This window comes from Bradysia coprophila, unplaced genomic scaffold, assembly GCF_014529535.1.
Source record: "Bradysia coprophila strain Holo2 unplaced genomic scaffold, BU_Bcop_v1 contig_151, whole genome shotgun sequence".
Lineage (NCBI taxonomy): Eukaryota > Metazoa > Arthropoda > Insecta > Diptera > Sciaridae > Bradysia > Bradysia coprophila.
The window spans coordinates 9,160,472-9,174,774 of record NW_023503423.1 but is presented as its reverse complement, the minus strand read 5'-3'; the positions used below and the strand labels follow the sequence as shown (position 1 = coordinate 9,174,774).

General features: G+C 35.2%; 2 protein-coding genes across 12 annotated transcripts in view; one reads left to right on the top strand and one right to left on the bottom strand.

The window, feature by feature from the left end:
- The window catches only part of LOC119074910 (sodium channel protein 60E), a 90,818-nt gene that overhangs the window by 24,735 nt on the left and 51,780 nt on the right, over positions 1-14,303 (bottom strand). The window lies entirely within an intron of this gene.
- LOC119074911 (phospholipase A1 member A-like) lies at positions 1,146-13,335 on the top strand. The gene is made up of 8 exons (XM_037181269.1): positions 1,146-1,352; positions 11,792-11,882; positions 11,951-12,014; positions 12,101-12,344; positions 12,499-12,656; positions 12,716-12,936; positions 13,003-13,132; positions 13,195-13,335. The coding sequence occupies exons 2-8, from the start codon at positions 11,834-11,836 to the stop codon at positions 13,256-13,258; spliced, it is 930 nt and encodes a 309-aa protein (XP_037037164.1). The 5' UTR covers positions 1,146-1,352; positions 11,792-11,833; the 3' UTR covers positions 13,259-13,335.

The window sequence follows — 14,303 nt, the reverse complement described above, 5'->3', positions numbered from 1 at the left end:
ATTCGAAAAATTGCCCTCATTTTCGGCCCCGAAGCATGAAAATACTAATTTTAGACTAAGCAACATTTGTATGCTTGCTAAGAGGACCGAAAGTAAAGAAATGTCAATTCAAGGGGCGAAAGCGAAAGCTTTCGCCCCGCGAATTGACAGCTTTACTTTCGGTCCTCTTAGCAAGCATACAAATGTTGCTTAGTCTAAAATTAGTATTTTCATGCTTCGGGGCCGAAAATGAGGGCAATTTTTCGAATTTTCTCGGGTTTCCGGCCCTCTGCATGAAAACTCACATGTGCACCTGTTTGGGACGGTTGATTTAAGGCACTTTCGCTTGTAAGCCTCACTTCGTTCGGCCTACAATCCGCGAAATTGCCTAAAATCAATCGTCCAAAACAGGTACACAAATGACTATTATATGTACGACAGAATATTGCTTTACATCGGGTGATCGAACACTCTAGCTTTGGATACGTGCACAGCACAGTTTCCTGCCGCTGTCCTGTTTCGAATTAACTGAAATTCTCTGAAATTATCTATTTGTTATTGTTCGGTTCGTACAGGTTACTTGGTACATTATGTGTTTCTATTGTAATCTGCCGATTAATTAAATAGAACTAGACTTTATAGGTACGGAGAAAAAATCTGTTAGTTCAGGTGTTTCCGGGTGTTTCATCAATGTGATGGTAAAAAAACTCTCCGAGAGAACTACAGTGATAAACTCTTTAAATGACCGTCTTTTTCTAAATTTCTTATTTCTCTTACTTCAATCATTTCTCTCTATATATTCGTTTTGGAGAAATGAGAGAAATTGTAGAAATCAGAGATTTAGAAAAAGGCGGTCATTTAGAGAGTTTGTCACTGTACACTTTTTTAACGGAATAAAAATCCAGATCTCGATCCAGATATGACGACTATACAATGAAAATAAAATTATTGCAAAAGTGTAAACGTTAAAATAATGAAAGTCTAAATAGGGACACTATACAGATACAAAAAAAAACTTCAGTGCAATACAAATATAAGATATTTTGAGAGTAAACGTATGAAATTCTCTAATAAAAATGCTGCATCTCTTTTGCACAAAGTTTTTTATGCGTTCAACGTTGAATATGGTATTTACCAGACTATTATCTCTATTTAGAAGATGATTGCTTTCAGAACAAATAATTTGTCAATGCATGAGCGTCACAGTTAATCATCTGACAAATTTTTTTTTGTTAGTCGTTTTTGAGAAATTAAATTATTTGTGGTGAAGCATTCGTTGGATACAAATTCAAAATTTAAACGAAAAACTTTCCAGTGTGCCCATCTTTACTGACGAGATAAATTACTGTCACGTTCAGCCTTCTGATTCCCAAAGTAAGTGTTAAATATTTTGTGCCATCAAAATCATGTTTATTTTTGAATAATATTCCGGACGCTTAAAATGTGTGTGTGAGTGTGAAATGGATGCCTGAATAAGTTTGTTTCGTTACAATTTATATCTAGCAATAACATAAAGTTTCAGACAGATAAATCACTTCATATTTCGTGAAATAACAGCTCTTCCCATGTGCCAACTAACCTTCCGAAATGTTGCTTCGATTCAAAGTTTTGCACATTGAATAATTTTCTCATTCTAATTCGGAAATTTCACTCACTTGGCTTAAAGTTACGTAATTTTTTTCATAAAACTATTGCGATGAGAAATAGCGAGTAAATGAACCAAAATTACGGTAGAGTTGAATTAAGCAATTTTCGTGACCTCAAGGCCGAATTAGTTATTTTCCTAACGCATGCTAAAAGGTTTATTTTTAGGGAATGAGTGGTTTCCAGCATGAGTCGGAGGCGAGTTTTGGAATTAAATTCGCTAAAAAATTGTTTTAGCATAAGTTAGGAGCAACGTTTTCAACACTCGACAACGGTACTTCAATTTTAACCCTTAGTATGCAGTTAACCATAGAGGCCATAGAGCTATAAGCTAAACAGCCTCGATTCAAACAACACACACACTCCGTGACGTGTGTGTGTTGTTTGAATCGAGGCTGTTTAGCTACCACTGGCCAACAGAGCGATGAATACAACAAATTTTTAAAATTGAAACATTCATACAAAAATTGAAAAAGCCCATCGTGTAATGTGTAATGCTCGGTATATCGCTCTGAATTGCATTACCAATTGTTTGCTGTAAACATGTAAATAATATGTTTAAATGTCGTTCAGAATTCTATTAGAAACTCTACCTTCCCAAAACAAATTGTTCAAATCAATAGCAATGTGAAGAAACCGCAAAATGAAATAAAATTATTTATCGAACAGTTCCTTATTACTAGTGCAACAACATATTGTGAGTTTACAAGCCACGCAATGAATTATTAAAGTGTAGTTTGAACATAAAACACAAATGAACGAAGGGCAATTTCAGTCTTAGAAAGAAAACGGATTATCGATTATGGCATCGAAGATATTAGAAAATTTAAATGTAGAGACGCCACAGTTGTCATATCACAACAGGTTTAAACGAAGCGAAACATAAAATTAATTCGACTTTCGAGTTGCCAAAACGCAATTGAAATCATGAATTAGAATTTTCTCTAGAAGTTTGAAGTTTTTGGTGTGTTGCGTGTTGTGTGCATACTTTCATATTGTTTTAATTGAACTTTTTTTTTATTTTTTATGACGACAACGCTTTTCCGCGTTATTTTATCAATTTGAAAGAAAAGTTTTTCGTAAAATTTCACAGAACATCCATTTCCGACTAAAGTTTTACATGAGAAAATTAGAGGTGAATAGAATTCGTCACCAGTGCCGAACGGGTTAATGCCTGAAATGCATCAGCAAAAAAATACGAAATTCCGATTATTTTTTTTCGTATTTTGCTAAAACGAAAACTTCCCTCGCCTATGAGTAGCAGAATTTTCCATAGTAGACGTAAGCGAATTTTTACAATTTTTTAGCTATAGCCTCGGCTATAGCAGCATCCGATAATTTTCGGTTAAACCAAGAACGATAGAGAACCAATTTTGTGACATCCTGACTATACTACAACGATCACAAATCCACTTAAAAAATATGAAAAACCACTTAAAACAGCAAAGATATCTCAATTTTAGTTTTCATTTCCATACTAAATCGCAAAATAAAAAAACTGACAGAGATCATAACAAAGGAGAAAAAAGCTCTCCCTGACGTATAAATTTATACGACTAATGGTGTGGATTACACAACATAGTACATTACTTTGGATGCGGTGTAAGTAATTGATTAAACGAAGGATCAACTTTGTTATATGAACTTAACTCACAAATTAGTTTTTAAGTTAAAAGCTTTTGAAACTCTTACTTTGACAAGTGCGGATGGTTTGTATATGCAATCAAAAGACACTATACGTATACATCCACACAAGTCAAAGTAACAGCTTTCAAAGCTAGTTGCTCAAACACAGACAAGTGAATTCAGTTTTATACCACAAAATCCAACATTAACATTAGCATTAACAAAATAATAAAATAGAAAAAAAATATTTTCACATAATCTGTTAATGCCAATCCATTCCGAACACATTTTAAAACATTATGGTCCAAGAAAATATGAAAAACTGACAGATCATAACAAAGGAGAAAAAAGCTTTCTCTGACGTCTAAATTTTTACGACTAATGGCGTGGATTGATCCCTCAAGTAAGGAATTTCTTCGAAGCATCTAATTAAGTTCATTTCATTTGCTTTTCCATTCGGAAAGTGCACCTTAACTTTCGCATATAAAAATCAAAACATTTTACGTAATAAACGTGGGTGGTTGATGTATGTAATAAATGATAATTGACAACTTTCCGTGGGATGGGAGCCCCATCATGGGGCTCAGCACATGTAATAAACAACATTTTGAATGGAATGCGGAATGAAAATTTTTTCATGCGAAATATTTTTCTATTTATTTTCCGCAAATAGTTACGCCCAATATTTCCGATAAATAAAATGCTTTCAAATTACTCGCCAAATTCAATAGCCGAGTTGTGTATCATAACACCGTTTTTCAGAATGAATCGGTAAACCACAATTTGTTTTGCAGATGAGCCTCAAACAAGTAGTACAGCAGTTACGGAAACAAAATTCATTTTATTTTAACGAACGCCAAAGGGCTTAAAGCTTCACTGAAATTAAATTTCATTTATCATTAAAAATTTAATTTGAAAATCACATCTACTGATTCTGGATGATGTTATTGCACGTGCGTTTCAAGCGAAACGAAACAAAAAAAAGTTTTTTTTTCGATGAGATCGTGGCATGGGGGTAAATGCGTATTTTTGGTTTCTATAAATAAATGGAAATGAAAATAGCTTTAGGATTCGGTATTACAAGGATTATTTACCGCAGGCCGAAAATCAACAAGCATGTCTAATGGGCGGAAAAAAACTGCGGTCCCATAAGCAATGTTTGAAGTAAAGATTGTTTTTGCAATCGTATGAAGAAAATGCGAGACTAACATTGAACAGACAATGTCAAGTAAATTTTGTGTTTCAATTCAATTCCAGTTAGCATCCTCGACACGCCTTTGAGAATTGAAAAAGGACTGATGGACTATTTTTAGGAAAACATTGTCTTCCCCACATTTTCCAAATTTTCTCACAATAATTTCCCAAAAATAGAATTTGCGAAAATTTGGGGTAAAAATCATGAATTTTAGTAAGACTTGAGGAAACACGGGAATCACGTTTTCCCAAAAATAGTCCCTGGAATTGAATTCAAGCTTTATGCTCGAACACATCTCAAAATTAATGTTAAAGTAATTCGTTTTATGCGCGTAGGAAGACAACCATTAACGGTTACCGGTACATGTACGTGTGTTTTACAACTCAATGCTCGATTATAATTGGATTCGAAAATTTCATCTTGCAAAAAATAATTAATGTTGATTGAAGATTGAGCGTTTGACGTTATACAAATCTATTCGAAGTGGATTGTGAAGGATCAAAAGAATGTAATGACACTTTAAAAATGACAGTAATCAGCGCACAGGTCGCACTCAATAGGTGTGTAGGTATTTAAAAGAAAACATTTGAGTTTAGTTTTTCCATCCAGAAGTATTTTGTTGATAGAAACATTGAATCCAATAATACAAATTTTTACTCGCTCCGCTCGCTTTCATGTTTGACCGTTTCATAACTGTTTGAAGGGTTGAAGGGCTAGATTTAAGAAATTCTATCATCCGTAGCCTATGTGCCACTATTGCTATCGACACAGATCCTAAAAGCTTTTTATTTTGTTCCCATAAATACGATATACTCCCTTTACCGTTACACATGTTACATCATGTAAAAAATTCATATTGTTGTTTGCTCAAAGTGGTTGAAGTACAACAAGTATATATGTCGAGGCCAGTTATTCAATAAAGTGATGGTCGTGTAAATAAAATGACAAGATGGAACAACTACTTGATTTATCATTAAAATACAAATGATCGTCTACGTGCTTCATACTTGGCAATAAAAACTTTTGATTTTGCCAATCGTTACCATTTATATATGTATACATAACATGCAATAACCACCAAAGTAAAATAACATTAGTGATGGCAAACAGTCAATGCAGCTATTAAAAGTCTGAACGATTCTTACTTTTTCCATCATCTTTTTTCACATAAAGCAAGATAGTGATCATTGGTTTGTTGTCAATCAACCAGATTTTATATTCCCAATACCCAATATTTCGGTAGATTAAATTCTTCAGTAGATTGATGTTGTCTCGTAAAATTTACAATGACCGAAAGCATTACAGTGACGTCAATCTTTTCGTGACATTAATATTTCATTATATCAGAAGGGACAAGCTCAACAGACGCAAAACCAATAAATATTTGCTTTGGTATTTTGGCGTTTATGTAATTGACAATTTTAACATTTTAATCTTCTGCTCATGTCTGCCTTTTATAGCACTGATATCGTCGCAATGAGTCCTGCATATCAATCAAACACATTTTTTTAAATAATTCAGTTTATTTCACTCAATCAAAATTGTTTTAAATGAAAAATAATTGCTTTTCTGTGTTTTGCACCCCTTCCAGGTGGATGTACGTACCACATTCGATACATTCATTTTAGAAGTCATAACAGCCGTTGATCGATTTACTTGCAGCCATCAGTACATCAAAGTAAATTTAATCAGTCAAAAACCCTTACAACTGGAAATGTGACGCAAGTCCCTGTACATACTTCCAAAATATCTGATATTATTTTTGGTGACATACAGCCAAGGACAGTCAAAAAAGTGCATTTTTATGATTTTCGTGTTTATCGATTTCAGCTGTTTTAACAATACAAATTACTATGGCAAAACAGCTGAAATCGATGAATAAAAATGCACTTTTTTGACTGTCCCAGGCTGTATTCTGTGCCTGAACGAAAACATTTTTTCAAGAAAATATTATAAAAAAAAAGTGCCGTCGGAGTTTCTCTATGTTCAAATTTTCCTAACTCTGACTTCTTCAACATCTGACACTTGTTACGCCATTTTATTTTATTTTTCTTTATAAAAAATTTTCTTCTTAAAATGTTTGCGTTCAGGCGGAAAATGCGTCATATTTTTCTTACTTCCATGCTTTAATTTCAACTTGTGAAAGAACCTGAATTATCGAGTTTTAAAAGTTCTCGTCACTTGCGATCAAGTAGATTATTTTTAGTATTTAAAATGTATCGAGCTAGTTAACTCAGATAAATGATTAAATAAATAAGTAACTACCATGCATTCAACAACAACAATCTACTGTTTACTAATAGAGTGTTGTTGCGCACATATCTACAAATAAGTCCAGAAATTTAAAGTTTAGTTTAATCTAGACCTTGCAACTCACATCGTTTGAAATGGTCGGTAAATTAATTTCGTAAGTGTGTCACCGTGTGCATAGCATATAGCATGATATACAGATTGTGATGTTATTCTTCTTGAATAATATTTTTGTTTCAGCATCTCAATATTTTTGTTTTGTTTGAGTGGCGCAGCAATTTGTGATCCGGTAAAAAATAGTGACGAAAATGACGATAACCTTACAGAACTACCTCTGTTCAGTTTACTTGGAGATGATGCATACGTTTTCGACGATATGTGGAAAGATTTACGGAAATTAGCAGATATGAAAACGGGAGACGAGCGTTCTACATTGATTTCTAAGAATTTTAAAAAATTACATGAACTTAGAGAAAAATGGGATGAAGAAGAGCGAATAAGGAAAGAAGAAAGGGCGAAAAGCGAAGAGGAATATTTTCGAAATCAACAGCAACAGATAGAGTTGGAAAATCAAATACATCGGTTCGAAAGGAAGAGATGGTATCAAATGTTTTTTGAAGAACCGGAACAAAGGTTCGAGAGCAAGAAATGGTATCAAATACTTTTTGAGGTGTCACTTCCCGGTCAATTATATTCTCTTTATTCTTATCTGAAATCTTGAAGTGTGTTTACTCCGATGACTCCGTTAAAAAAAAAACTTCCGCCGTTTCACAGTGGAAATTCATCACACACTCCATTGTTGTAAATTGAACGGAGAGCTAAACGGAATGACTACGATTTCAGCTTAAGATCCAAACAAATTTGATTAAATTCACCTGGTAACAAATACCCTTGATAAATAAGAAAAATAAATTTTTTTGAAATTGATTTGAATGCGCATTGTGTTTTGATTCTTCTATAGATATGAAGTGGCTGTACTATAGGACTGGCCACGAGCTATGAAGATTGGTGATGAGTTGAAATTACATTTCAACTATGATTCGCTAGACTTTTTCGTGAGCAAATCAGTGTAGTATTCGATAGAGCACTATATCGAGTACCACTGTCGCCATGAGAAATGGTATCTTTGAACGGCTTATTAATGCAAAATGTTGAAAAAAGTATTCAATTTTGTTTTATAAACTCGTGAGAACGCCTAGATTCTTTAAAATATTTATTTAGAGTTATTTGAAACAAATGATGAGAGTTTTCAAATTTGCTGTTCTGCAAACGACGTTTTGAATATTTTTTTTGTAATGGGACTTGCGTCACGGACTCTCTGCTAACGCGTTCCTATGATAAATCTCGTATTTGTATGGGAACCTTTCTGCATGCACAGCACATATGAATTCATGTATGTCATTCAATACCATTCTCTACACCATAACATCTCATCCCCCCACATGATCGGGCTTATTCAAACGGTTCATAGTTACATAATTGTACGTCGATGCATAAATAGATGTTTTATGCGTATCACAACACGATATGTGTCCTTTGTTACATAAATAAATTCTCGTAGCATATGTTACAAACTAACGTTTCTCTCCGTATTCTTGCCAATTTATTGGTTTTGAAATTGAATCAATAGGAACAAGTGTTTTATACACTCTATATCGTTGCCAAACCATGCCAAGAACTGCTTTCAAATTTAATGCTCGCCTAACAAAAGCATTTTTCTGTTTTCTCGTATCCATCTACAAAAATGCTGCATCATACGTGATACCATTGTACCTGTTACGTTAAAAAAGAAAACAGAGCTAAGCTGGAATCAAAACCTGAAAGGTTATAAGCAATTCTTTTGATTCTCTTGAGACGCAACCGACATCTACCGTAAGTTGATTTTTCCAAGGCATTTGAAAATTATTTCCATAATTCTATGCTGTTTCCCAACATGTTGTTGCCCGCATTATATTTACGTGTTGAATGTCGCTTTTGCTGACTAGCATTATTATAAATTTCGAATACGAACCAACTCGTCTTACACAAACATTCACTTAGGCGCGATATTTTGTGTATAAGTTAAATAATCCTGCTACTAATGTTTTGGTGTTAGCCACAGTGTAAATTCACGTACACGAATTGTTGCTGCACATCAATGCTATAATAGCAAAACGACGGCAAAGTTTCCCTTTTACGAGCGAAATGCTGTTATGTGCACACGACCTCTACAGAAGACAACCTCCGCACTTTATTGACAATTACTTTATATAAATTCATTTTAGGACAAATTAATTATTCAAAAGGTTGGAACATGTATTATACCACACTGGGGTCGTTTATGAATGTATATGTAGTACGGTCTGAAATAACAAGACATTTTAAGAACAACATTCAAACACGTAACGTCTTATAACAAAAATATTTTCGGAACTTTTGCTATTCAATTGTTCGTTGCTGAAAATGGTTTTGTATTTTAAAGTTGAGCCTTTTTTTTCAAGGTTCGGCAAGCTAGCTGTTTTATCGCTCTTTTATCAGTGTGGTATACTATGTCCAGTAATATTTTATTTGGGGGTTATTTAGTTTTCCGGATTCACAGGTGGAATGTAATTTGTGTGTAATCCTGCTCCGTGTGAGAGACAAAATTGAATTTTTTAATTTTTGCTTTGTTTATTTGACAGCTTGCTCTCTCACGGCTCTCACACGGAGTACTTTTAGTTGAGTGGAAACCATACTTCAGAGTGAATTTAAGCCAATTATAAATCAACCGATCGGCGATTTTCGAGGCGATTTTCGAAATGGATGCAGGAATGGGATCAGTTAAAAAATTGGTCGATTCCGACGAAACCTTCTAAGCTTAAAATATGGTTGTTAGGAGACATCATTCCGAAGACAATCATTTCGAATAGTCAAAAACTCCGAAAAAGGTCCCTTGTTGGCGGTGTGCGAGTCATTTTTAGTCGAAAATGATACTTATTTCCGTTAGACTATATATAAAAACATAGCTAACGCCGACCCGTACGAAACACCTATTCGTATCAAAAGCCTTTAATGTGAAACTCTTCATTTCTCTTACTTCATTTTCTTCTCTGCTGAAAAACTATTCTCCCTTTAAAATCACTTACATTATCCACTCTTTGCCTTGTTATCATATACAACTAAATTGCCGGAGGCAATATAGACAGCCCCGTACGAAGACAAATTTCATAAATTCCTATTTAAACAGCTATATACCGCTATATTTACCTATATTTCACTATAAATAAACATTTCACAGATAAATATATGCTATTATATAGCTCTATATGCCTGTATATAGCTCAATATAGCTGTATATAGGTATATATAGATGTCCGTATATGGAATCCCTGAAACCCCACACACATAATAAATTATTTCCATGTTAACAGAAACTCTCTAAGTATCATTTTTCCCAAGATATTTCTATTTTACTAAAATCCAATATGGCCGCCGGCAGCCATTTTGTTAGGAGACCGGAAATAGTACCGACGCTTTACATTCGTTAATACCTTTCAAACAAAAAAAATTCATGAAATTCGGTCAAAATTTACTCGAGATATTGTCAAAATACACCACGTTCACTGTACTTCCGAGTAGCCAGATAAGAGCTCACTTCAAGAGACCTAGCTCACGCTCCGGAGAACATTATTTCATAAAAAAAATGTTCCCTGATTGGTACGATCAATACCTATCTAATAAAGCTAAAACAGACGAAATATGTTCAAATGTGGCCGACCTACAAGCAAAAACTGCTTGCCGCCCTGTGCCTGTTCCACACCAAGGGGTCTAACTCACGAGTCGGTCATCCGATTTCCATAAACTTTTTTTTCGTCGATCGGTATTGTAAATACCTTTTATTTGACGTATCACTTACAAGTTTAACGTTTAAATGTCCGGAGATATCTTCGAAAAACCGTAAAGCACTTATTGGGCCACAGCTCGGGAGGGGTCGATCCAAAATCACTCATCTTCGAACTTAGCCTGTCTTTTGACATTACCAAACGGGAAAAAATAGTAGATTATGTACTTCTTGCCAAAATTGTTATTGCGACGTGTGGGCATCGCGGCTCGAGCCGAAGGCGAGATTCGTGATGTCCACACGTCGCAATAACAATTTTGGCAAGAGGTGCATACACTATTTTATCTGCCGAGAACAGATATATCGAGATAAACAAATTTGCCCTAGAGGGATAACATCGAGATTATCGTTCTAGGCAGATAAAAGAATTTTCAAAATCGGATGCGTTTTACTAAAGTTATCGTGCAGACAGACAGACGGACAGACGGACATTTTTTTTTCGCGGATTTGGCATCTCTAGACAACCACAATAGGTTTCCCCTTACTCAGGGAGTCCAATTAGACGTGTTACAAACGTATGCGTAAACCTATAAGACCCCAGTACTTCGTACGGGTCTAAAAACTCGAATGGTCGCCATAGTCATTTACCACCTGGATGGATAGATAACGATCTCTACTCTATTCAAAGTAAATTTAAGTATGTGGTGTGGGCGAGCCAGTCTTCCTTCAGATATGTACAAGTAATAGGACGCCTTTTATTTCATTGATAATACTTTTTATGAATGGAAGAGCAGTAGGTGTACCACTACACTAGTGGTATAATGTTCCCTGTGTCAATGCAGCTTCTAGTACGATAGATCTTTCACATCGGTGACACTCTCCTGGGCATTTATATAGTTCGATGCAGAGACTATTTTTGAGAAAATATTTTCTGAAATTTCTTGAAAACCTTCTCGAATTTCTCTGAGAGTTTTTTCAGGAAAACTCGGGAAATTTCAAGAAAATATTATTTTCTCTCGAAAATAGGCGCTGGTTTGATGGCTGCCAATTGTCGAGAATTAGGTTCGTTACCACACAAATTTTTTGTTCTGATTCAAAATCACTAAATACAAATTCGTGGTAGCCAAAATTATATATCATTCACTTTGAATGTAGAGAAGCGCATTCGAAATTTCAAAGAGACAATTACTAATTGTTGTTTCCAGTTGACCTTCCCTTTTATTTTTGTTAGCTAATTATTCCAACTTAACAGGTTTTTGGAACAAAATTTATTTATATTTTAATTTCAATTTCGTTAGAACCTTCCACTGTGGCATCAGTAACGCTTCGGTCGATACAATATGAACACCAACATGATGTTGCCCGCCTACCTTTGTGCGCTCTTAATTGGTAAGTTAATGTACCGAAACAATAACTCATTTACACGCGCTTAACATAATCGATTCCACGCCACTTAGGTTTATGGTCGATGACAGTGGTTTCGGCTGGAAATGAAGAAGCCAATTTCGTGTTTTGCTATGGGTAACCGAAGTCCATTTTTTCAATTATTGTTTCAAACAAGTTCCATCCATTCGTTAAACACACATTTAATCAACCCCATCCATTAGGACCGATCCATTTAAAGAAAAATTTGAATTGAAAGACGCACTTCAAATACTGAACCATCCCGAATTTGATGTAAATCGCAACACTGTGTTGTATATACACGGATACATAGAGTCATCGAAGTCACCAACTGTTCAGAAGATTATTGATGCATACATGGAACGAGCCACGTATAATGTATTAATCTTGGATTGGGCTACGTTGGCAGATGGTCTGTATCCGACTGCTGTTCGTAAATCAAGTGATGTAAGTTTTCAGTTTTGTCAATTTTGGGTATGCAAAGTGATGGGTGCTTTGAGAGGGAAAACAATATGATTTACGCAAACGACCGTCTCCCATCCTAATGTCTTAATACGACAAAAGTAATAAAAGCAAAACGGTGCGATACTTATGATTTTAGCTTGGACCGACAATAGCTGACATTTTCTTGGATTTATTCGACAATGGCTTACCGCACGCGAAACTTCACATAGTCGGCCACAGTCTTGGCGCTCATCTAGCAGGGCAGATTGGACGGACAATAACTGAAAAATCTGATGGACTTATCAAATTGGAAAGGTTGTTGGATTCTTATCGCAATCAACAGAACTTATTTGATTATCAATGTTCGTCCATAGAATAACTGGTCTCGATCCCGCATTTCCACAATACTATCCCTCTATTGGGGGTGCTAAAGCTATAAGTGACGAGGACGCAGTTTTGGTCGATATTATCCATACGGATAAAGGGCGATATGGAACCTTATTTTCCACCGGTACCGTTGATTTTTGGCCGAATGAAGGTGGTCGTATTCAACCAGGATGCCCGAACGGTATACACATTCCACTTAGTGATAGAGGTAAGCGAACCGACGTAAATTGACGCGTTGAATAGAAGGAAACATTTTGATTTCGATGGCATTTAGATCTATGTAGTCATCAACGTTCTGTAGCGCTTTGGGCTGAAAGTGTTGCCAATCCTTCGTCAACGTTTGTCGCAACAAATAGAAAATATAAATCGACACAACTACAAATGGGCATTAGCTGTGCCAAAGGGTTAGTAAATCAGTTGACTTGACAAATTCGATTTTATTAATTTTGATTTCCTTTATTGTTAGTTCCAGACGGGGAGACTACGATCTAAATACGAACGCTGACTATCCATACTCGAGATCGGCATAAACTGACCTACATTACTAATTCTGACCATAGACTTGCCTGACGCTTAAAAGTGATAATGAAAAATGACGAGAAATTTGACGAATAAAGTTTGTGCAAAAAGAATTAAATTTAAATCGAAAACATAGTTGACTCGGACTGCTTGCTAGTCTACAATAAACTTAAGATTCTTTTGATGCCATCACTGTCTTGAATAAAAAATAATTAACTTGAAAAGTGAACTCGTTGTAGTTTTTCATTACCTTTATGCACCCATTTAATATTTGATGGAAAAAGGGAAAGTCATTGGATGCAAAGCTAGAAACATATCATAAAAGCTGCAATGTTTACTCTACAAACAACATTCGTTTGTTCCTAATTTAGGAATGACAGCACTACTTACTTTGTTCTAAGTGAAGGATAGGTAACACGTTGACAAAAGGCATTTTTCGTTTTTTCTTTCTGTTTTCGTTTTCGTTTTTGGTTTTTCGTTGTGTCGGGTTTTCTTCTTTTTGGATTAGTGAACGTGCAGTTTTGTTAGTGTCAGTGTCAATGTTTTTAGTTTGTGTGTTTTTACGGTTTCTGGTTTCTGATTTTGTGTGAAATTTGAGTGGTATTTGTGTGAAGGCGAGTGAATTTTCTGTGGAAGCGAGTGAGATGATCCGTGCGTGGGCTGGTGGGTGAGTGAGGTTTAATTTGTTTTTACGTGAGGTTTTTGTTCCGTCTTTGTTTTTTGATTGAAATGAATTTTCTCTTTGTTGTGCTGCGTTTTGTGGATACATTTTCATAGTTGATTCGTGTAACGGGCCAGTGGAAACGACTGAAGATTGTTAGACCACCCTCTGCCACTGTATCCGGAGGTCGAAACAGGATTTTATCTCCACTTTCGCTTCACGCGGCCCATGGGAAAGGGAATAGTAATTATGCTCTGTTTGTTTGTTTTGGTGTATTCATTTTAACTTAATTTTTTCTGCGTATTAGGTAACACCACCCCTGGAATTAGTATGTTTTCCAGGTAAAATAAAGTTTTGTACCTTCGGAATATTGAATGTTTATTGATTGACTGAAA